Below are 24,469 nucleotides of genomic sequence, written 5' to 3' on the forward strand. Positions count from 1 at the left end.
AAGATTTGAAGGAACTCCAATCTTTCTGCCTCCCAGTAATAGTTTGCAAAAAAGAAGGGACCATAAAAATAAGTTCTGCCTAGCTAAGTCAGAGGGGACAATTTATCTAGGTACCTCCCAATAGCATAACCTTTCCCTAGGGGGCAATATGTTCTGTGTTTAGCACACTTCAAACATTCAGTTGCCAATAATAGTCTTAAATTCTCCCACACAAAGTGGATTATCAGAGACTGCTGGAGGGAAGTTTCGTCCTAGAGGAATCTTTACCTTAGGAGGAAAATGTAATTCAGTCTGCACAACAGCTTTAATCTTCAGCAGCTTCTGCAGCCAAGCGCATTTAACTGTGCCTTCCTTGCTTTGTTGTGTGCATGGTTGACCTTCCAAAACAGCCTTACCTCCAGGGCTGAATTAACTTTAATTGATAGGAAACTGCATAAAATTTTGCCTTATCGTTCTACAGTCATTGAAGTTACAGGGGTTAAGGGAGAAACTCTCCCTACTAGAATTATTAAAAGCCTAGAAACAGGATAGCTGAGCCACGGGTGCAACTCTGTCAGAGACACAGCTCCCCAGGGCAACATTCAACTTCCTTAGCCATGAGACCATCACTTTTCTTCTTCCAAACCCCCACCTCATTCACAAGGCACCTTCCAACTGCTGTAACTAATGAAGCAGGGGCCCTGCAGACAACAGCAATCCTCTATTACACAAGCTTGATTCATTTTTAGAGCAGATCCACCCTGTACATCAGCACTAATATAAATGCAGAACTTTGCATATGCACACAAGGGCTCACAGTCGAGCAGGCAGGTAGTATCAGAAATAAGGCAGAATTAAAAAGATTAATCATGTTCAATACACACACCTCTATGCCTATGTACCTATTTACGCACACACAAGGGGGAAGGGGAGAAAGGGCTCAAGGAAGATCTCTCCAGCATAGAGTCCGTCTGATTTTTACCCACCATGCAGCTCCTCTTTATTCGCTGGTGGCATGTTCTGACTGAATCAAACAATAAATATGGTTGACCCGAATCATAATTATCCTCATCATGAAAATGAAAAGACATTAGTGCATGACTGAGTGCTCAGAAATAAAAGGGGGGTTCACTCCTTTGAAGTCCTTTGCTTTTACAGGCGTTCTTCTCAGCATTGAGCTATATTGCTGCTCCCTCCTCCAAGATTATTGTAATCAATGAGAAGACAGTAGTTTCCAGTGTTCACAGAGGTAGAGAAGAGAAAACCTACAAAAATATCCACGGAATCCGTCTTTGTTAGATTAGACTGACTTGATGGAATTTGGCATTCGATATCCATGCAGCATGGAAATCATGCACAATTACAACCAAGTATGTCATTTTTGCAACATAAAAGCTCCTTGAATTAGAGCCTTTCAAAAGAAGAACCTGAGTCTAAACATCTTTGCATAGCTGGGTAACTCAGCTGTAGACAGGTCTCCCACCTTCATATTTCCAATACATCCACAGTACTGGTTTGTTCATTCCTAGAAAGCCTGATCTTGAAGGGAGGGGGTGTGGGTAAGTAAAACCAGTAAGACCTTGATTGAAAGTATAGAGCTGGGACGTGGAACACCAGCTATTTGTTTAAAATATACCCATGTTTCTAAAGGACACATTTGCCATTTGACTATGCGCCTGGTCCAAAAAACCTGATCTAGTACTGCTGAAGCTGAAGACAGCGGCCCCAATTTTCATTAGAGTACATGATTCATTTTATCAAAGTCAGTACCAGTACACTCTAAATTTACACCAACATAAATTCATCCAGAACTAAGCTCTCCAACTTTGAAATAGTAGAGAGTGGAGAGGAAGTTGTGGGTAGAAAGACAGGACACCAACACACACCAGTTTGTCCTCAAAAACTTTGGGGAGAGAAAAACGTTAAGAAAACTAGCAGTAAGGAGTCAGCAACCCTATAACAGTCTCCTGCATTTATGGACTGAATTAGCTGGTTTCCAGTATCTCCTTCAAACCAAGCATTTAGCCATACAGGCATATATGTAATAAGCAATACAGGCATATAGCCTTCACTGAGATGAAGCACTTTTTTTCATTAGCATTGTACTGGCACTGAGAAACAGATTTCAATGAGAACAAAAGCAATGCCAAAGGAGAGCACTGAGGATATCAAAGAAAAAATTAAGAGAGTATGAGTAAGTCATTGCTTCCCATTAATCACATGATACTGATCTGCTCATTTAACATGCATGTTACAGGCTTTTCCTGGAGCTGAACAGTACAGATATTACTGTCACTGGAGACAGGTAGAGCCATTTGATATCTAAAATAACTGAATAAATCAAAGGAGAGATCCCACAGACAAAATATTGCCTTTTATCTTAAAGACAATACAGATTTGTTTTTCCAAATTATGTCAATGTTCAGAGCAGTGTCTCATGAACTCCCAGTACAATGAGTCCAAAACAAGGCACTGAAAAGTGGATCAGCTTCAGACTCATGAGTGCTAGAACAAGATTGGAAATACCTTTATGGACAATCATGTCATGTAAACAGAACCCAAAACTCTGCTAGCAACACTTCCTCTACTCGCTATCTCTCTTTCTCTTTTCCTGTGGTACATTACAATCATATCTTTCAATCTGGGTCTTAAATTTGTTCAGCAAGTTGGAAAGTATTTTGTGGGCTCTGGTATACAGGGGAATATGCTGCAGACCCTTCTAGACTAGTCATCTACTGTGCAGTTGCCCATCATTGTGGGGAATCAGATTTAATGAGCCAAAGGGATCTCTTTCAGTCTAGTTTAAGTCCTAGAAGTACATAGGCTTAGCTTTATTCTGCATCCCTCATACCATAAACTATTTCAAACGAATGTCATACCAATAGCCAGACATGACAACATGTTCATGGTAACAGCTAAAGAAACAGCAAGAGCCACAGAGGTTGTGAAATGCAGACACAGCATTGTGTCAGCCGTACCTTAAAAATCAGGATCCTCTATTTATGAAATACTTAAGTCACTTTCCTCAAATGCAAATTATAAGAAAATCCTACAACCTTCTAAGGTGCCCAGTGCTTTCCAGAGTGCCAGACAAGCAAATGCTGCTCCATCCTGCATAAACATGCGCACCTACATTCTTCACAGAACTCATCTTCTACCAGATAGCAAGCAGCAACTCTGGAAGAACAGGCTTGCTATACCAGAGCTGGAAGTAAAATACCAGAAATAAGCCAGACTAGACAAATCCCATCTACTTTTATTGCTTAGAGATCAACAAGCCCTCTTTCCCTTCCTGATGCATCAGCTCAGCCGCTCGCATCTAGCAAGGCAGTTCAAGGTCAGGTAACCATCCACCAGCATTTGCACTACGCATGAGGACTCTGGCTGAAAGAACATGGAGCAGGGGCTCCAGAAGGGTTTCTTGGGCACCTCTACCTTACTAACAGGCCTGTACTCCATTCAAGAGCAAAGCACCTTCCTCCAGTAACTGCTCTACTGATATGCCAGGTTATTCTGAATAACAGACTTCACTGTGCAGGATCAGGTAGGCTGTCTTTTGCTTGCCCAGCTCACAGATCCCCAAGCTGAGCCATTTGAGTGCCCACTTCAATAAAGACAAAGTCCTGCAAAACCTCCATAGCGGGCATTCGAAGTGTTAATCAGTTTGAAAAACAAAACCCAAAGGCTGTGTGTTAATTTGCTATTAGTTGAAAGTCGAGAACTTTTTATTCCATGTCTGCCATGTCTGGCACAAGGCTGTTCTGGGCGTTACTACAATAAATAATAATTTGGAAAATAATCCTATTGTTCCAGTCACACCCATGGGAGTTTCATGCGTAGGGAAGTAGGAACATCAGAACTGAGATCTGTTGTGTGATCAGAGAGCTAAGTTTGCCCTTTACAACACTCAGTATTTATTGATTCAAGTGCATGTTGGGAGAGAGATTAGAGACAGTGGGCTAAAGCAGGAGGATGTCTCAATAGCTTTAAGGTTAATAAATTTCTACTTAACCAGCCTAAAGCTTTCAAAAATCATTTTTACTGTAGTGCACTAGCAATATCCTTTATAAGCACATATCCACACCCATAGGTGGTTAGGTGATCACATCGTTCCCTTCCTTGCTTCCCTCTCAAGTCACTTATTGTCAGTGCCCACCTAAATACAGTAATGAGTTGCCCTAAAATGTTTTCCTAATGTTCTCCAGTTGCCAGTCATGAAGCGCTTCCTCCGCACAAAGCGGAAACGCAGTTGGGATGCAGTAGTTACAGGCGTATGACATTCTGCTACACCAGCAACCTCCTTTTCACCTTTCTCCAGACTCCCACTCTTACACTCAGCTGGCTGCGCTGTTCCAAAGCCATAAAAGTAACTACATAGCATTTGCTGTAGATCAGCTCTTCTGCACACAGTAGTCCCAAACCCCTGCTAGTGAAAACTCTGTATTGTCTCATCAGCTTTTAAACTCACTCTTAACCAGATGGTATACGTTTAAATCACTCGCAGCCCACTGTGCTTAAACACCTATAGACAGAACACTTGAAGACATCTAGAAACAGTGCTCTACTTGCCTTTTTTCAATTAAAAAGGCTCTTTTGCTTTTTGACACAGCTTTCTAAGCTTTCACCATTTTGGAAGTAGTCTCCATATCTCATTTCTGGCCAAGAACAATTATTTATTTTCCCTTCTTAAACCTTGGTGCAACCTAGTTTGTTCATGGGGGGGGGAGAGAGCCCTGCTCGCCTGAACAGAAACACTAACACCTTTCTCTATTATTAAAAAATTCTTGAGCAATCTAAGAAACTGCTTTAGTGCCTCAGTGCTTTGGAAATCTCTATTTGGAAGGGAGATGGTCTTGAGGGAGAAGATCTACATTTCGGTATCCAGGTGGAAAATGGGTTTGATTTGGCCAAGTAATAAGAGCCGAAAGAAAAAACCCCACAGCCTGTGTACGCACAGTAGATTCTTTAGGAATGATAACACTGCTGTGAAACATTCCCGAGTACACATGTGAGAAACCGGACGGGAAGAAAGCAGCACTGAGCCAGAGAGGTGACAGCAGGGGGTCCGAAGGAGATAGACAGACAGTTGGCCAGAAAAATTCTTGCACTATTCTGTGGGGAATTATCAAATATGGCAAAATCCATTAAAAGTGGTTGGTTGTTTTTTTGTTTTTTTAAAGTTTGAAGCTACCTGCCAATGCAAGAAGGGAGGACAAGCTAACCTTCCCCACCAAGGCACAGTGGGAAATTCCACAGCATACTTTTAACCATGAATTTGTAAGGGGGCAGGGTCAGCCACATAAACGACCCGCACTCTTAAAGGAAAGGCTTATCAGGCAACCGTCTCCCCACCTCTGCGACTGGAAGTGTTTAGAGGTATTGGTGGCAAGAGTCTCAGTCTCTGCATGCAGAGAGAATGCAGCAGGCACTGACCAACACCAGATACACCCACGTCCCATTTTAGACGCATACTGCTTGCATAAGCTTGTGGCAAATTCAAGGCAAAGACCTTAAAGACAGCTGACATTTTCCCCCCCTCAAATTTACACAGATTTCTCCAAAAGCAGAATGTTTGGAGGCTGAATAGGGTAACACGAAGGAGAAGAGTGTGAAGGATAACTGTCTGTTTTAAAAGAGTCTTATAACCTGAATTTTATTGATGGCTAACAGTTGTTTTGTGTCTTTCTGCTATCTTTCTTACAGTCAGTTTGGGAAGAGCAGCATACATTTGCAAACCAGGAAACCTGCGAATGACACATGGCTGTTCAGAAACTGTACAGTCTACAGAGTATTATTACGCTAAGCATACATGCAAGCAGTCTTTGCACATCACAGCTAAAAGACTTATTTGTGCTTTTTCCCCTCTATACATACACAGTTTGAAGGTTTTCCTTTACAATCTTCTATTGCAGTTTGGGGGAATTTTTACGTGCAGTATTTCAGCAAAATACAGCCACCCTTCAGGCAAAGGCAGCAGCTGTCACCCCATCATGGCAGTGCTCACCTGGTCACTTCATTAAAAAGTGTATAAGGAGGCTATATACCAGTGAAGCCACTGAACACCAGTATTCACAGCACGTATTAGTGCTGAGATTCAGATTAAATGGCTGTGACACGTGTCACACACTTCTTGTGGCAGAACAAACAAGGATGAGTTTCAACTGAAGCTTCTCTCACATAGAAAAAAAAAGTTTTATTCAAGAAGATCTCAGAACAGGGAGTGACAGAGAATAACTACTGAACCGCCTCCCCTTGAGGTTGACATGGGTACAGCCCGTTCAATTATTACTGGCAATAGATGAGCCACATCTATGTGGGGAGTGTAGAATTCCAGTCAATAAAAAAAAAAGAAAAAGAAAGAAAAAGAAAAAGAAAAAGAAAAATCAGAGCTGATGGAGGTGCCCTGCAAAGGGAGCCCTGTCTCTCTCTCTTTAGGCCACAGAGGGATGTTCAGATACAACTCAGTAACTCACGTGTGTGGGTAGCGCAAGCTGACTTCTAGGTTCAACCAAGGCACAAGCCAGTTGAAGTGTCTGGTACAAACCAGTCCAGCTTCGCGTTGCATTCAGCCCACAAGCTGTGACAATTCCTGTCATTCCCACTTCTTCCCTCTCTCCTCCCTTCCCAGTCCCTTACCAATGGATACAACCTCATCCTTACCTTCCCAAAGATTAAGGAGCAACTCCTCCAAAAGGTACCTGGGAGCTGAAAGTTTAATTTCAGCAAAATTCTAAGGTCATTTCTAGATGCTGCTTTGAAAACCTTCTAGTTCAGATGCCAATAACCACTTGGCAGGGACTGATGGACATAATTAGAGAGCTTGATTGTTTCAGAGGACATTACCCAAGAAAATGAATGTGTTGCTGCAGTTCTTGCAATAAATTTCCAATAGGTTTTGTTGCAGAGGTCTTGAAGAGGTTTTAGCAGACTTTTAATTACACTATCAGGAATCAAGTATTTTTTCTGGGGCTTGGCAAAGTAGGATCTTATTATTTCTGCTTGCAGTGTGTAGTCATTCAAACCTTATCCACAGGCCTACAGCCTAGGAATTCCTACAACTTTCTAATCCAAAATTTTTGTATCATTTGTGATATACATTAGTGACTTCCAGTAACAGCAGCCCAAGAGACAGTATTTTACTGTGTGATAGTTTAAACTATTTGGCTCAGTGCAGTATCCTGAAAGACACTGCAGGGAGACAATATATTTGCTGCAGGTTACGCTGATTTACAGCAGCATTAAGCCAAGTGCTGTAACATCCTACAGAGCCAACTTGCCTTTTTTGCTCTTCTACTATACATCAGACACTGCATGGGAACAGAGGAACTTTGCAGCATCATACCCCGGAGCGGCCTTTGCCCAAAGGCTGGTATTGTGTGGTAGCAACAGCTGTTGAGGTGACAGTTTTTCATCGCACGCCCACGGGTCAGTGCTGCTTCCATGGACACACAACACAGCCTGTTCAGCGCACAAGGGGAGAGGAAAGCACCACAACCAGCACCACCACTCTACCCTCTGCTGCTGTTCACCCCAGCCTCTCGCACTCAGCACCTCCCTCCCCTTCACTCCTGCCTCTCTCAGCCCGACCTCCTCACTACATCCTTCTCTGCTAAGGTCAAAGACTAACTCCCAAAGACTAATTCCAGTCCTCCAAGCTCAGAGAGGTATATGAAACAAGGAGCACACTGACCTCTATTCTGTAAGAGTGGAGGTTTATACAAGTGCCAAGTATTATCATTCATAGATTTATTATAAACTTGTGCATATATTCACATACAATAGTCTGGATTTTGCAGCTTTCCATCTAAGATCTAACCGCACCCTCAAAGTACTCTCCAGAGCCTTCCCTTCCACAAAGGGAAGTATTTTTATTCCCATTTTATTCAGGGAAAATAAGAGAGAACTTACAAGTCTCAATTCCCAGACTTCGTGCTGTTCTATAGAATATATGCTGAGTGTTTGAGGGAACAGTCCATTTGTTTGGGGAGAGGATGGAAAAACAAAGCCTTATGAATCAGCCAGCTGATAATTAAAAGCAACTAAATCCAGATCATTTTAAGCTGCACATGAGAATCTGGACTCCTCAGAATTTGAATTCCTTTGCCGACCAGAAGAGCCAGAGTCACTTGCCCAGCTGGTCGCTATTGTTCTGTCCAATAGAGTTCTGGCAGGAATGCATGTTTAACAAAATTCAGAGATTAGGCATACCAAAGAATGCGACTCCCCCTAAGTGTTTAGGTTAGTGGAGTTTGCCATGCTGAAATACTGAAGCTTAAGCGTATCAGATGTTCTCCATCCTGTACTGCTAGTGCCAATGACAGACCCAAGCTGACAGCTCAGTTCTCAGGATTCCTGTCATTTTAGCCTAAAGTTCACTAAAAACAGCATAAAAAGTTCCCCTCAAAGCTGCAATGAGCATTATTTAAATCAGTGTTTTCCCAGGGATGTGGAATACCAAGTGACAAAGGCTCTCTGTACCTCCCATGTGCCAGAAACTCTTGAAGGGCAGCTTAAACCAAGCCAGAGACTCAAAGGGCCCAATTTCAAGCACCTAGCAACAGAGCAGCCCACCTTCAAATGCCTTAGGATAGCCCAAATCTCCAAAGAAATAGCATCCAGTGATCCTCCTAACATCTAGCTTAGCTCCTGACAGATTAGAACCAGGATCTTTAGCTCAATTTATAACAGGGCATGCAAGATTAGAGTCAGATGCGAAAGCGTCACAAGAACAACTCATACAGGTAACCTTACAGAGATCCTCAGAAATCTTGTAGGAAGGCAGCTCTCACCAAGCCAGATACCATGCACAAAACAGCTCTGGTAACTTGCAGGGCCAAGAATTTCTCAGCCCAAAACAGAATGATATTAAATGGACAGAGATTTGAGATTCATAAGGAGAATTGCCAGAGATACAATAATCCTTGAAGAATTATATATGAGAAGGTTAGAAATAGCCTGGTTACACCTCAAAGTTAATGCTCTTATGTTTAGAGGTACTAAGGATTCATAAGCAGCACTTGAAGGGGATATGGTAGCTTGCATTGTGCAAAGTGGACTAAATAGCAGAAAGGTAGGAAGCATCTAAGATCCTGTTACTATGGGAGTCTCTTATTCTTTTTTCCCTTAAAAAAAAGAAAGGGCAAAAAAAAAGAAAAAATTCTGAGTCACATAGTAAATCAGGAACACGTATGGCTTTAACACAAGAGCTACTGACAGCCAGACCTAAGCATCTTCTTCTAGGAGAAGATTTTTAGTCAGCACAACAACCAAAAACATATTTTAGCTGGCATCACTTTCACTGCCACCTGAAAATGTGAACAGCTCCAAGTTTGGACAAGACACAGTGATGATACAAGCAGCCAGATAGCCCACATTGAACAGGGTGGCAAAAAACAAAAGAGTTCGAGGGAAACAGAAAAGAGAATCAGTTGAGAAGAGAGCCAGTAACTCAAGCAAACTGAGGGGCAGAGAAGTGGCATCAGAAAAAAATAAATAAATCTTTTTCCCCTGGAGAAAACATTAGCAGAACCTCCCTTGGGTTGGAGGGTTAAATTCATGACAGACTCCCCTCCACACGCACAAGCAGATGCTAGTGGAGCTGTCACCCAGTGCTGCCTCAAAAGAGGATTTGAAAAAGCTCACTGTCCTCTGCTGTGTTTACAGCAATAACGAGAGCCTGGAGGAAGGGGTTAGAAACATCTGAGTTTAATAAGGACTAAGCAGAACACAGCAAAAAGAAATGTGTGCCCTTCCGTTCAGGGCTACCACACCCCACCAAGCACCACAGCAGCAGGCCAATGGGAAACCAGGCTTGGAGACGTTATGTCATCTGAACACCCACAGCAGCCTATCTGTCCCAAGCCTTTTCATGGTGAGAAGAAGCAGTTCAAACCAAGCTGAAAGCTCCCAGCACCACACTTTTGAACTGCTGAATAAGCATAGTCCTGTGGGGAAAGAGCAGATGGTGATTGACCCCAGGCACAGGACAAGGCAAGCAGAGAAAGGAAGTTCCTGTGCCATGCCTTAACGGAGAAACTCCATCTCACAGGGTCACCACAACGGGACAAGACGGAGATCTAGTTCATTTAGCACCAACACCACTGCCTTTTCTTAGTCCTAAAGAGCTCTAACAACCCACATGCCTAGGGTGAGAAGGATCCTATTCCAGTTTCTCACACAGAGCAGAAGACAAGTCATCTTAGTGTTCTGGTCCCACAGTCCTATGTGCTGTGTCCCCTTCCTCACTTCTGCAGTGTCCATCCCCCAAACTGTCCTTACCTGACATCTTTCATAAAATGCCTTTGCCTACACTGCCTTCATTTGGCACTTGCTTCCCACCTCATGTGTTCAGTCTCTCTTTTTTTTTTTTTCCTAAAGATTAAAGAAAGGTATTCCACAGAGAAATCAAAAGTAGAATTGAGTTTTGCTCACCTGCAGAGCCAAGATCAGCTCCCCACTAGAGTACGTGTACACAAAAAATGGACCCCAAAGAAATAGAACCTGCCCTAACTCTATAGACTCAGTACAACCCGGTTATGAGACCAGGAGGATATTTCCCTGCCGCACAAGTTCATTGCGCTGGCATTTCTGAGATGCTTTGAGCAAACACATGTCTGTAAGTAGCACAAATACTGCAGAAGAATATCACTTCCACCCAATTCCTTGGGGCAGAAAAAGTTGGAAGTGATTAAAAAGACATCCGATTACATAACCTGGTGTCAAGATTGGACACAACTATATGCATTTCTGTGCAGTGGTACCTCACATTAACTTTAAAGTTGGGCAGATAGTTTGTTTGCTCAGCACAGAAGAATATAGCTGAATAAAGAAAGCCTTACTCAGCTCTCACAGGACAGCTTAGAGGCATGCAGCAGACCACAAGAAAGTAAAGGGAAGAGTCCCACATAAAAGAAGTTCACAGATACCTCCTTTTCTCAGCTTCATAGAAGTTTTTTTTAGAGAGTCAACTATTTTGGATTTTAGGAGGCAGATACTTGAATTGGGTTTTCCAAATAAACCACAGAATGAAAACAGAGTTATGGAAAAGGAGACCCATCTATCCCAGACATTAAACATCACAAAGCTGCCTCAAACATTTCTCTCAATAGCATCCATCCTGTGGGCTTCTGGGTGAAAGCCCTTTAAGCAGAGAGGAGACTGTTCTCCCCCACACACACCCCTTCTTCTTCATCAGAGCTATGATCTCCCCATTTTGGAACCTGAAAATGGGTCTCAGATCTGAAATAGCTTCCCACTTACTCTTCCTCTCAAAAAGGAAACAGATATAGCCATTTTCAAATACCCAGGCCTAAATCACTACAGAAAACACTTTCACCCAAGCATACTCTTTAATTACACATCTGTTCATTTCCGGGGTGGTTGGGAATCAAAGATGTTAAACAAGCCAAAACATCTCAAGCTCATTATTCAGTGTAATAAATTGCAAGTCCAAAAATAATTGTTTTTTGCCAAAAAGGAGATAAGGAACAAAAGCAATAAAGAACAATATCACAGCTCCTACCCTCTTCCCTTTCGGTAGTAGTACTTAAAGGCTCTAATTCAGATCACTGCCCCATTATGTTCATATACATTAAGCAGGAACTTTAATACTATTCAATTTATATAAGAAGTTGAAGATCTGGAGGACAATATTCCTGTTATTAACATTAATTTTTTTTATTTTTATTTTTTAATTTTTGCAGCTCTGATTCTTATTACAGTCTTTTTGTGATATCCAAGCTGGCATGGGCTAGCTTTAAGCGTGAAGCCTCAAAATAAACATTCTGTCTCAGTGAAAGTAGAGTTAAGCACTGTCTACATCTCTCCAACTAAAAGTGACTTGAGAGTTTTGAGCATGTTGCAGAAATGTAGTTCAATGAATTTTAACATCACCCCACAGGAGAGGTAGTCTATGTTTTAGAAGAGAAGAACATGGTTTCAAATCCAGAGATGCTAGAGGTCTAAACCTAGAAAGAGCCTGATAGCCAGTCCATTATTCTAATTCAGCAGACCTACAAGCACCCAATGCTTTCATCCTTTAACAGTTATTTCAGTTACAAATCCAAAAAGACATCCTTAAATTTTTTCTCCCTTTATCAAGACACAGCCCAATCAGATAAAAGAGATGTAAGCAGTCTAAGATCCAAGTGTCACAGAACTACTCCGCCAAGCAAAGCTGTTAAGTTTCTAACCTTGTGTGTTTCATCTAGGGTTTAAAACACTAACAAGCTCAGCTTTGAGAAAATGAACAATTAAGGGTTATTGAAAGAGACACATTTGTTAATTTATCCAAGGAGAGCACGAGTTCACTGCCACCCATTGCTTTGCCTCTCTGCTGCCTTTTCCTTTCTAGAGCTGGAAAATGAAACGTACATGACAGGAAACAATTCACACAAACAGCTGGAAAGCCAAGACAGTAGGAGATTTCCTAAACGAATACAATTTAGCGCAGTAACTAAAGACATGTCTGGTATTTCAAAGCCATTCCAGTGTTGCTACGCCTTTACACACTGTTTTAATTGCATCGCAAAGCTACAGCACTGAACCCCACAAGTTAGATGAAGATCATATGGCTAAAGAGGGCAGGAAACAAACATGAGATAGTTGAAAGGTTTGGTGATGAGCTTAAGACCTTCTGACCTCTTGGTTACCTGGGTAGGGCACTTCAAAGGGGAATTAGTGCAGAGGACTCAGCATGACACAAATCCCAGTTTGTTTGCTAGATATCCCTGCACAGTCCACAGCAAACTATAGACATCTTTGGCAATGAAGAGCTGTAGGCTATTAGATGATGGAGGGAATGACTCAGAAAGCAAGAGCCTTTCAAGAAAAGGAAGAGAACTACATTGCTCTAATATGTATAGACTTATATTCCACACCCACTTAAGAGCCACAGGGGCTTCAAAATTTGGGGCTGAAATCATGTTCGAAACATCTTTCCCTGGGAAAGTCAGAATTAACAGACAACAGTCAGGAAAACGCTAGGAATATGTTCTAAAAGCACTAGGCAGACTACCTAAGTCAGGATACTGATTTATAGACCACTTTGTAATATCAAGAACAGACTTCTCTCACATAAAGAAACCCACTTGTTTAACAACACTAAAGCCTCACCTAACAGGCTGAAGACTAGCTTATTGCATTACAGCATAGTTCAGCACAGTCCTTCAAATACACAGGAGAGGCAAATTCAAAGTCTAGGAAAGGTGTAGCTTATAGGACAGGTATAATGTACACAGCCATTTTGAAGAGAACAGATCTACCTTTAATAGATCCACTCCAAACTTCTTGATCTTGAAAGCCAGCAGCAGTTCAAGTCACCTATTAGGAGACTGCCTGTCTCAAGAGACAATTAACAGCCTATTTCAAGAATCATCCAAACATATGAAAGCATCAACACATCAGTTTTTTTCCGGGGGGGGGGGGGTGTTAATAAGGATAGAGTACAGGAAAGCTGATGTCAGTTTAAGAAAACATCTCTCCTACTTCAAAGCAGCATACAAAATATGTTTACTTGTTCCACTGAATCCAGGGCAAAGTGATCTGCCCTCTGACACAGAGCAAATCAGCAGAGCCACAGCTAGAACACAGGTCTCCCCACCTTGGCTGTGCTCTGGTCTCTGAAGCAGGCATGTGACAACAAGTGGGTGAAGCCATCTAGTCTTCTGTGTTGAAACCTGCCTCTAGTGACCAGAAGTTGCACTTACCGATTTCCCTTGATTGATACTACCTTTCTCTCCACACCCATCCTCAAGAAACATCCCTGCTGTAGCAAGCGCTAAGAACTACCATTAGAAGGGCCTATCTATCCCACACTACTATCAAAACAAGCAGGTACTGAATTGCAACTACCAGTATAGTCTGGTTAACAACACCAACGTTTCCGTTGGGAAAAGGGCCCCTTCATTCTTATGCTTTGAGTAAGATCCACTTCCCATTCACAGTGCCTTAACATGGTAGCAAGTTAGAAATCTGTGTTGAACACGAATTTCAAATAAAACAGTGAGGCTGCTACAATATATACAATGCCAACAAACGCTGCTGGTTGGATTTCAGTCATTATTGCTTATACATGCCCTAGAGAAGTTCATAGCATTTCAAGCACATGCAAAGACAGACTGGAAGTTTCTCAGGTCTAATAGACAATATCTATCACTAAAGCCAACCAGAAGCTTGAATTTTCATTAAAAAAAAAAAAGGAGAAAAAAGACTGAATTAGCTACCGAGTTTGGAATTGTTTTCTAATATGAAAAGATTCCAGCAACCTTTTTATTTTTTCCTCAGGGAAATACAACTTTTGTGACAAGTTAGTTGAAAAATTTTGATAGCAGATTCCCAGACAGCTCTATCATGTCTTCACATGCTGATCAAGGACAGAAAAAGCCAACTGCAAGAACAGGGTGTGTCTTACGTCAAGGGAAGATGTCAGCTGTAGAGCACTGCATCAGCAGAGATCAGAAAACTGCTGCGACTTACCGAAACCTGGAGCTGCAGTAGCAACTTCCAGGGCTCTGGCCTGTTTATACTTGGCAGAAGGCATCCAGGAAAAGTGCCAGAAGTCACTGTACACAGCATACATTGAGAAGGCCACAGAGTGGAAAGTGGGAATAGCTGTTAATGGCACTCCACAGCCATCACCTACCCATCTTTTGTCCACTGCAACCTCCTCAGGGTAGAGGCAGCAGACTCTAGTCTGATGCAGCTGCCATTGCTTAACATAACAATTCAGGTGCTATCAAGATCCCCAGTTTAGACAGGAGAAGGGACAACGAACAGTGTAAACAACAACTCCCAGCAGCCTGATGAAGTCCTCCTGAGAAAGTGCTTCACATCCACGCAGATCAATGTCAGATTTAAGAGCACAAAACCTCATTCTTCATCCAGCACCATATTAAATCCAGAAGAGCACAGCTATCCCAACCTGAAACTGTACCCTGCAGGAGGCTCCCCCCAAAGGGCCAACATTGTTGCTGGGTAAAGTTTGCCCACGCAGATTTTCCCATCAGGAAATGAAGTTTTTTTGTTAGACATTTTCCAACAACAAAACTTCACCATTCAGTGGGAAATTCTAAACATACAAAGATTGCTTCAACGTGCGATATTTGACTAAGCACTTGAATCTTTATTTCAAAGCTTCCACTGGTGATTTTCCCTCCCTTCAAACTCATTTTTTTGATTCCGGCTTAAAGCAGAGGAGGAAATAGAGATTCGCACATGGCAAAGTTCCACTGGACAAAAAATTCTACCAGTTTTCCCTACATCACTGTTTAAATCCACTTTAGACGGTTTTATACAGCACTTTATAGACTTGGAGAGGGATATATTCCCCTGACAAAGTGTCAGCTATCCAAACAACCGACGCATGGGAAAATCACGTAAGAGTGTGAATTGAGGAAGGTCTTTGGTGAGCAGAGATACAGTACATACTCATGTAAGTGTGGTAGCTCTGAACAAAGATCTGCAGGCTAATAGATATGTAAGACAAATGACATGTGGTTCTCATTGCAACTCATGCTTCGGGAAGGGGGTTCCTTGGAACAGATCCAGCTGGGATAGGTTTATCCCATTACTCTCCTATAGTTTTCTGCTGTTTCAAACCCTTTGACAGTTACTGTAGGTTAACATCACACCCCCTACAGACTGAGGCCTGTTTGACAGGCCAGCAAACAAAACCACCCCCACTTTGAGACAAAATATGCACCATATGTGAGAACCGTGCAACGAACTAGAATAGCGCCCACTCTTGTACTTCTGTGACACGCTGATGCAAACCTATTGTGTAGATGCCTCATCCCAATTCCAAGCCCAAACAAGCTATGCTAACCTAAACCCTCCTCCACAGCAGCCTAACTCACGCACACTAGGTATTAGCATGGGGGGAGTGGGGAGGGGTACAGACAAGACGGACGAGCCCTGAATACTAAATTCCCAAGTCCCCATTTAAGGGAATCACTGGAAAAAAAAAATTGTGAAATTTAAGAACAACTGGAATCAGGTTAAGCCACTCTCTTACTTTATACAGTGCGGCTCATTCATCTGAACAGCTGTTTCACCTCTAGAGAAATACCCAGAGAAAACAGAGGGGAGGGGGGGAGTCTAAATTGTTTGCTCTATTGAATCAGCAAGATACAGTAAATCAAAACTGATTTACATTAAGTTTATGAGAAACAGGCTTGGGGCAGGGGGAAGGAGAGGAGTGGGAGGTTTGGTTCTAAACAGCTATTTGAAAGCTGCAGCCCTTGAATAGAGATCTATAATTAAGGTCTTTCCTTTGTTGAGCTGAACAAGTTTTCTTCGCAGCCAGGGGCTGTAACAGTTCCCTCTGCCGGCATCCCCGGCATCCCCAACGTCCCGGCTCAGGAGGTTTCAAACCCTGGCTCCGCACAGTACAGTGACACACTGCCCCATGGCCCTGGCAAGGTCAAGTTTGCATCCCCAAGGGGCTGGGGGAGGCAAGAGGGGAAGAGTTTGTGGGGTTTACTTGCCAGAGCTCAGGTCCTTGACTCCATCAGCACCTCCTGTCCTGGAGGGACACTGCCCCGAGCAGGTAGGGAGCCCCTGGGCAGCCAAGCACGGCTCCCGGCACCGTCCACCCCGCTACCCGGGAAGGATGCTCGCCCAGGGTGCAGCAGCATCGCGAGCCCCTTGCAACCTCCTCAGGGACCAAAATGCCAGTCCAGGTGGCGGGGGGGGGGGGGGGGAGCATTTCTGCCCGCGATTTTGCTGTCCCACTGCTCGGACCCGATCTTACTCACCGGCGACTGGCGAAGCCGCTGCCCGGGGAGCCCGAGCTCTGCTCTGGGTAGTTGTGCTGCAGGGTTGATGTTGGGAATTGATAGAGGAAGCCAGTCCCTAGCGCACATCCATGCAGGCAGCAGCACCAGGACAAGAAAAGAGCAAACCGCATTTTTGCGGGAATCAGGTTTTCCTCACACACGCCCTTTCCACTTACTCGGCACAAAGCCGCGAGGCCCCCGCGCCTCCCCACTGCGGGGTCGCAATGGGAGCCGACGAGGTGGAGGTGGCCCAGGAGCTTGGGACCAGGGAGGCAGGGGTGCCCCAGGCACGGGGGCTGCTGCTCTGGCTCTCAAGGGAAAGCCCAGCTCCCTCTGCAAACTGAGCCCTGCCTGCTGCTGCCGCTCGCACAGGGGGTCCGGGGCCAGCGCTGCTCTTTGCGCCCAGGGCGCACACTCAGCCCCGGATGCCTTTTCAAATTTGGCGAGGTTGGTCCGACTCCGTCAAAGGGGGCGTGAGGTTTCTGCATTAACCCTTGCCAGGCCTCACAGCAGACCCCGCTGCGAAGGGACTCCCTGGTGAAGGCATCAGGGACCCTGGTGCCCAAGGCCTGGGAAGCAGGCAAGCCGCAGCCCTACCCGGTACAAAAGCTGCCAGGTGTATGCTCGCAGCCCACGCAGAGCAGCTAGCGGGGGAAAACAAGGCACAGGCATCGCTGCACAGCCCGCAGAGAGCGGGCAGCATCGCTGCAGAAAGCCCACGTTCACCAGCAGCTTGGCTCCAGCTGCCCACGTCACTAGGCAGTTTTGGGTGCAAGCGCGTAGCACACCTGAGGTACGAGGAGTACAAGCCCCAGTCTCAGACCGGAAGTGTTTTGGATATTGATGATGACAACAACGGTTTGCACTTCCCTGCTTAACTGAGAGCCACTTCTAGGGGACCCTACCACACTTCAGCAGCACAGGGAAGACACCCCGAAACAACTGAGCCGAGGCTTGGTTTCTGCCACATTTGCACCACACAAGTCATACAAGCAGGAAACATTTTTTGAGATGCCTCATTCACATTGCAACCTGAAAGGCCAGTTAAGAAGTAATTGCTGCTTCAGCACATACATCTCGCTCATTTTTGGTGTCACACACAAGCATCCTCTTCACCAGTTAGCTCATGGGATCATGTAGACCCCTTGTACCTAGCACCCAAAACACCCCAGAGTCTGGAGAGGAATCGCACAGTTGGCCCCTGCCACAAGCAGGAGCAGGGATTTTGCAGCTGTGAAAGGATATGGCTGTTTCAGTACGGCACTACCCCAAGAAGGGAGCCAGCAGTAAGGCTCCTTCTCCATGCAGGCAGCTGAGTTTGGTTTTATAGCACTTGTATGTCTCAGATCTAGTGACAGAGTCACAGATCATGTTGGCTGCCCTTTCGGTGTCCCCCTCCCATTAGGCCCTCTCTCTCCCAGGAAAGCCTGCCTGGAGGGGGCTGAAGGAAAGCACTCAAAAGAAGGGGAAGAGGCTGCAGAGCCTCAAATAAAATGGGATTCTCTCCCACTCTCAGCCCAGTGTTGCTCCAGATGGCACCCTGGAGCCCACTGCCTGGGCAAGCAAGTGGTCCGAACCCAACACAGTAGAGAGGGATTTCATTTCTAGGACCATGCAACTGTGCCTCCAAGTCTTCACCCTCAGATCCTGCAACCTCACAGTACCCCCTTTTGCACCCTTGTTTGCATAGCCATCCAAGCACAGCCCTGACTTACCACCAAAAACATGTTTTGCTGGGGTATCCTTGGGGCCTGAGGTTTCCCAGTGGGGCTCTGCAACACCTCTAAAGGAAAAGACCCCTTCCCCCCAGGAGCAGCAAGATCCCTGCAAGATGCCCCAGCTGGCAATGGCTAGGTTCATCCCCCACCCCCGGGTGAGCACCCACCCCTTCCCCCACGGTGCCCACCTCAAGAGCCTGCACATGGAGATAAATAGCCCCTGGCTGGAGCCTGTAACCAGACAAGTTTAGACTGCAAATGAGGCACCAGGTTTTTAAACAACCAGCGTCATTAATCACTGGAGCAAATCACACAGGAGGCGGGGGCGAAGTCTGCAAAGCAGCTCCGTGTAGCCTCCCCGGGGTTGCCCCACAGCTGCCCTCGAGGTGCCCCAGTCCTGAGTCCAAAGCAGGCAGTGGATCCGCACTGTCCAGGCTCAAAGGGAGCAGGTCCAATCCAGCAGCAGTGACCTGACAAGCCTGCTCAGAAACAGCCACTGTATATTTGCAAAAAGACTTCAGTGCTTGGAGCTGGGACACAACAGAGACCTCTGCACCCAGCCCTGCCTCAGATCTGCCATAGCACCTTTCTCTGCCTCAGTTTCCCCATGCCCTCAGCAAGGGGAGCCTTTTCTTTCCCCCCACCCCCCAAGAAAATACTCAGCTCCCAGCAACTTACCCAAGGGTGTTCAGCCACTCCAGTAATACCTTTCTGACAGAGCCTCTCTGCTTCTTGTTCTGGGGCTGGCCATGTCTGGCTTTTCCATGGGCTCAGGACTAGGCACAGCCATTTTGCTCAGAGCCAGCCCTCAGGTTATGTCTGCCCAGTCCTACCAGACAGGGCAGGATAGCAGAAAAGAACCCCTCTCCCCTCAGCCCTACTCCTGGAAGAGCACTCAGAGCTCAACCAGCCCACAGGTGCTAGGCAGGTCTCTGCCGCTCCCCTGCTCTTTAATCAGAGCAATCCCCCTCACCTGTGTGTGCACGGCCAGCCCAGGTGCAGCTGGGCCAGTCCCCCAGGGCCTCCACCATGGCCATTTACCGCAGCTCCAGGCTGTGCTCCGAGGTCCTGTTTTCAGTCTCTTGTCCCAAACACACTTACTTCCCTCCCCTGGCAGGCTAGGACAGATCTTTTATCAGTATTTACCAGCACTGAATGGCACCAGTGGCTTTGTGAACCTTTCTCCTGGCTTGGGTTAGGCCCTTCGGAAGCACTTCACAGCCTTCAAGTCTTAACTGTCCAAGGGCTTTTTATTTTTGCTTGCATGCATAATTTGCCGCTTCAGCCTTCGCTGATTTTGCAAGACTCTAGGAGGAGATATGAAACACAGGTGATTAGAAAAGACATGATTCTGGCACATTATTAGAGACACACGTAGGAAGGTAATCTTCTTCCTATTTCATGAACTGAGAAAGTGGAGAGCAGAGGTCAAATGACTTTGCTCAAGATCACAAAGAACTAAAGGCAGAGCCAGAAATAGAACTCAGATCTCTAGGATTCCATTACTCCTGCCCTGTCCCTAATGCACACTTGCTTCTTTTCTGAGTGGCTGATTTAAGATGAAAATGAAGAATTAACTTCCAAGCTGTTCTTGGAAGGAGAGAAGAAAGGGTGATATTGTCTACTGTAAGGGGAGAATTAAAGATGACATTTCATTTTTAGTCATTTGGATATGCATAATATAATCAAACACAATAGCAGTAATAAATGAATATTTTTTCTCCCCACGGTGCTTACGAGTGCAACATATCCTAACAATTTTTCAAAAGTATGTTGATAAATTGGAAACACAGTGATGGAGGTAACAAGGACAGCCAACAAAAACATAATTCATTCAATTTATCAGAAGGAGTTTGAGAAGAGAACCCTTGAAATCTGAACAGCCCTATTCTAATAAAACAGACATACTACATTACAAAAGATACACTTTTTATGCATGTACATAAGCATGTTAATTAAATAAGCATGTTGCCTAGGCAACGGGGTCTAAATAAATTATTTGGAATTATTTCACCAACTCGGTTCAAGTGGGGAGAGGCAGGGGTGCAAACTGGAAAGCCACAGCGCATGGAAGCACCGGGGTAAAATGGCAAGGAGGCCAGAAGAGGCCAGGTTTTCAATTTACCAGTGGGATTGGCTTTATTTCAACTATTATGAAAGAGCAGGTCCTGGAGGGCCTTCTTCCCACACACTGCTCACCTTCTGTGCAAGTGACAGCCTTACACTGTCAGGTCAGAAGACTGATCCATTGGATATGTGTGAGCACTGGGGGTTTCACATGCTCTGGAGTGTTTTTTCAGCTTCTTGGTCCATGGACGTACCTGTGACACAAGACATCAGAAAGTGTTCTCTGATACAACTATAATTTCTTTAAACGTATACAACACGTGCAAGCCAGCCAACAAATGAAGCGGGGAGAAAACACAGACAATAAAAGGAGCATTGAAAGTTTAGCCTGTTTTTTGTTTGATTGTAAAGAAAAAGCAGTGGAATAATACAGCAAAAGATGGGTTTGTTTTCTAAAAGGTCTTCTGTTTGAAAGGTGATTTAGAAGGTAGCACTGCCGTACCTGAGGCTGCCTTTTCAGGCTCTCCCTTCGTACAGCAGGCAAGTCCGGTCCTGAGGGCTCTTTCATAGCCACTTTTAGCTAAAGAACAGTCATTTCAGATGCATTAACACACAGTATGCTCCCATACCCGGTGTAAGAGCAGAGCCCAGCCCTAGGATTGAAGGCCATCTCCCAATCACTCAGCACCACTCACAGTATTACAAAAGTTAGTAGTTATCAGAAAAAAAAGAGTCAGAATATTGTTAGAGAAAATGAAAACCATTGCAAATGAGTTGTAATAGGCCTGCCCCTTGGATTTTGTGAGCACCTTTTTTAGGTGGATACGAAGAAGAGACCAAAGCAATAACAGCTTTGCTCTATTTGATAAAACTCTGTGGAGCTTTAGAATTATGAAGTGTCCTTTTGAAGTTAGAAGGAATCACTGATAAAACCATCGAAAACCAAAAACACTTTGGATAAAAGCCTTCTAGCTTCCTAAGGGGCCTAGATTATTTCAGCGTGATATGACAAAGCAGTCCACTCAAGGAACTCTAGAAAATTAGAAGAGCTGGATAATGGCTTAGTAATAGTAAGAGTTAAAGGTCTCTATTATAGATTAAATTATAAGATTACTAGAATTATTATAACATGTCTAATACTGGGGAGTCAAACCAAACTGAAAATTTGTTGGGTCTTTTTCTTTTTGACTAGAAGGGAGCTAACGTGTTTCTTTGAAGATTTGTTGGCTTTGACCTGGAATAAATCAATCACAGCTGAACTCATAATGGAATAGAACTGAAAAAATGTCACAATTACACAATCAGTTTAACATATGGTATATATGATATACAGCAAATTGTATGAAGCACAAGAAATGATCCAAAAGTCATAATTTTGGCAAAATTCATTACCTTAGAGGGAAACTTTGCCTGAGTGAAGCACTTGTGTGGGTACTATAAAGTAACATACTGGGTAAAATAATTCAGATTGAAAGATAATTCAGCAGAGGGAAAGTGTGATGATTTAAGAGATCAGCCAGACAATGACTACCTCTGCTGGAGTTGCACACGCTCTGAGCATTATTATGTCCTGGGAAGAATCATTTCTATCACTTTTGATGGCAGACAAAGATTCTCCCAAATGGACACTGTGCTCCCAACGGCGAGTTGCTCTGCACATGCACAGTGAGTTTGGCACACCCCTGACATATCAGACTCGCTGAGAACACAATAAAGTGGGAATTCGCACAGGTGTGATAAAGCCAATGCACAAATAGCATCAGGTCTATTGCACTCTGCAAACCTGCCAGAGTTAAGAGATACATAGAGAAGTAGCCAGGAAGGACTGCAAGAAGTATCCAATCCCCCTTCGTTCTCCCTGCTAGAAGGCAGGATCTATTACACATAGATTAGTCCTAGCATAAGTTTGTCTACCTTGTCGTGAAAGACCTCCAGAGACAGAAACTCCCCACGCTCCTCTGACATCATTATTCCAGTACTTTGGTATCTGTACTGTTTTGTTGAAATTTAAGCTCTTGACGTCTTACTTTCTCCATTACGGGTATAGAAAACTATTCCTTCTCTCTTTCAACACTCTTAAGTTCTCAAAGTGCTTTAAAAATGTTTTAACATTTCTCCTTGCCTTCTAGAAGCAAAACAATCCCAACTTCTTCAGACTTTCCCTGTAGGTCATACCTTATAGACTTCCGATTCTTATTGTTGTCCTCCTCTGGACTCTCCTGTTGGTCTACATTTTTCTGAGAGCACGGCACCTATAACATATACTCCTATGCAAAAGCTTTCTCTGCAATGCCTTGCCAGGGATCTGCCTTTCTGGCATCTGTACGTCATTGTTAATGCATGTTTAGTTTGTGATCCTCTACCTTTTTCTGCAGAACTGCTAGTTTGTCTAATTTTCCCCCACCCTATATTTGCACAGTTAAAATTATTCCTGCCAAAGTGTAGTGCCTTGCAGTTGTCCTTAATGAGTTTCATCTTATTTTATTCATATTGTATCACCAACTTGTCAAGACCATTTGAAATTTTAATCCTGCCTTCCAGTGTTGCATTCTGTCCCAGCTTTGCCTCATCTGCAGATTTAATAAGCATTCTCTCTCTCCCGTCACTGAGGTCGTTAACGAAAACATTGGGAGGTCTGTCTCCATACCCATATCCTCAAACTGTGTTCCTGATCATTAACTGTTCAGTAAATTATTCAGTCACTGAAGGCTGATTGCTTGCTTGACGCTGTACAGGACACAGACATTGAACTTACAAACTTTCCAAGACATAGACAGTCTTGAATGTCTACAATGAAACAAAGTGCAGAGAAAGGAGCTACCAGATATTAGGCTGCAATTTTCAACAGAGTCAGTGACAGCAGGATATCCAAATTCAGTGGTATCTGGATGCTTAGCTGCTTTGTAAATCCAGCTTGAGGACTGGACTGTCTCTGAATCTCAGAGAGGCAGGGACTTTCATGACTGAACTATGAGGAATGGACATGTCTCAGTTTTCAACTCGGGCCCTGAAATTGTCCTATTTCTCTTAATTCTCCCTGGATCCATGCTGCTTGACTTGAGCACCCCAATGTGAATGGGAGTCTGAGTTCCCTTTTTTCATCATGCAAGCCACATACCAGGGAGCGGGGTCACCACCTTCCTGACAAAGGAAGGAAAGGCACACAAAACAGGTAAGAAAGGATATCTGGAGAGAGACACCCTCTTCCTGGCTCCTGTACATCCCCAGAGGTTGTCCCCAAAACCCTACGCCTGCCCAGTGGAGCCAAGGATTAGAAGAGGAACTGACGTATGTTCCATCTGTATTTTTGCAGCTTTTATTGATTTTTAGGTCTCCTGGGAAATTCCTCTGCAGCCTGTGACAACAAGGTTTAACCTGCTTTTCTTAGCTGGCTTTCATAGGCCCCCTAAAAGTTGGCTATGGCCCTTCAGAACTTTGTGGGTTGCAAGTGGAAAATCACTGCACTGGTGCCATTGGATGGAGAACACCCCCTTCACAGCGTGATTCTGACCCACTAAGATCTGAAATGACCTCAGATACAGTTAAAGTTGATTAATTTGGGCCATACGTGCTTCCCCTCCTCGCTCCTCCACCTTATTCCCCAAAACCTTACCTGCCAGCCATTTCTCCTCCCACTGCAAACTTCCTGCCACTCGGTGCTTTCTTGCTCTAGAGTCCCTCTTTACCTCCATTGACAAATCTCTCTTCCACCTTATCACCCAGGTTGTAGGACCTTCTGTTTCCTCTTGCAGGTGTTTCCTAGAGCTTGTTCAAGCATGGCTTTCGTCATCTCTGTGTGTTACTGGTAAACATAGCCAGTCACAATCTGAGTGTCATATCCACGTTTTCCTTACAGTTCTATCTTCATCTCAGTTTGCTCTAAAGCACTGTGCTTCTAGACTCACAGGACCCCACTGGTAAGTGACATTA

At 44.3% G+C, this 24,469-nt stretch overlaps 1 protein-coding gene and 1 long non-coding RNA gene across 3 annotated transcripts in view; both read right to left on the bottom strand.

Moving 5' to 3' along the window:
* COL26A1 (collagen type XXVI alpha 1 chain) overlaps positions 1–16,885 on the bottom strand; it is a 184,576-nt gene extending 167,691 nt beyond the window's left edge. The window contains exon 1 of the mRNA XM_026063592.1: positions 16,734–16,885. Coding sequence (XP_025919377.1) covers positions 16,734–16,885 — 152 coding nt within the window. The remainder of the gene's footprint in view (positions 1–16,733) is intronic.
* A 2,818-nt stretch (positions 16,886–19,703) lies between these two features.
* LOC112964965 lies at positions 19,704–22,881 on the bottom strand. 2 transcript variants are annotated; one of them, XR_003253142.1, is made up of 3 exons: positions 22,715–22,881; positions 20,672–20,793; positions 19,704–19,779 (listed from the first exon to the last, which is right to left on the bottom strand). It is a non-coding gene; the product is annotated as an uncharacterized LOC112964965 (long non-coding RNA). The 2 variants fall into 2 exon arrangements; XR_003253141.1 differs by lacking the exon at positions 22,715–22,881 and adding an exon at positions 21,042–21,121.
* Between the last annotated feature and the right edge of the window lie 1,588 nt (positions 22,882–24,469).

Source organism: Apteryx rowi, unplaced genomic scaffold, assembly GCF_003343035.1.
Source record: "Apteryx rowi isolate R43461 unplaced genomic scaffold, aptRow1 scaffold_20, whole genome shotgun sequence".
Taxonomy (NCBI): Eukaryota; Metazoa; Chordata; class Aves; order Apterygiformes; family Apterygidae; genus Apteryx; species Apteryx rowi.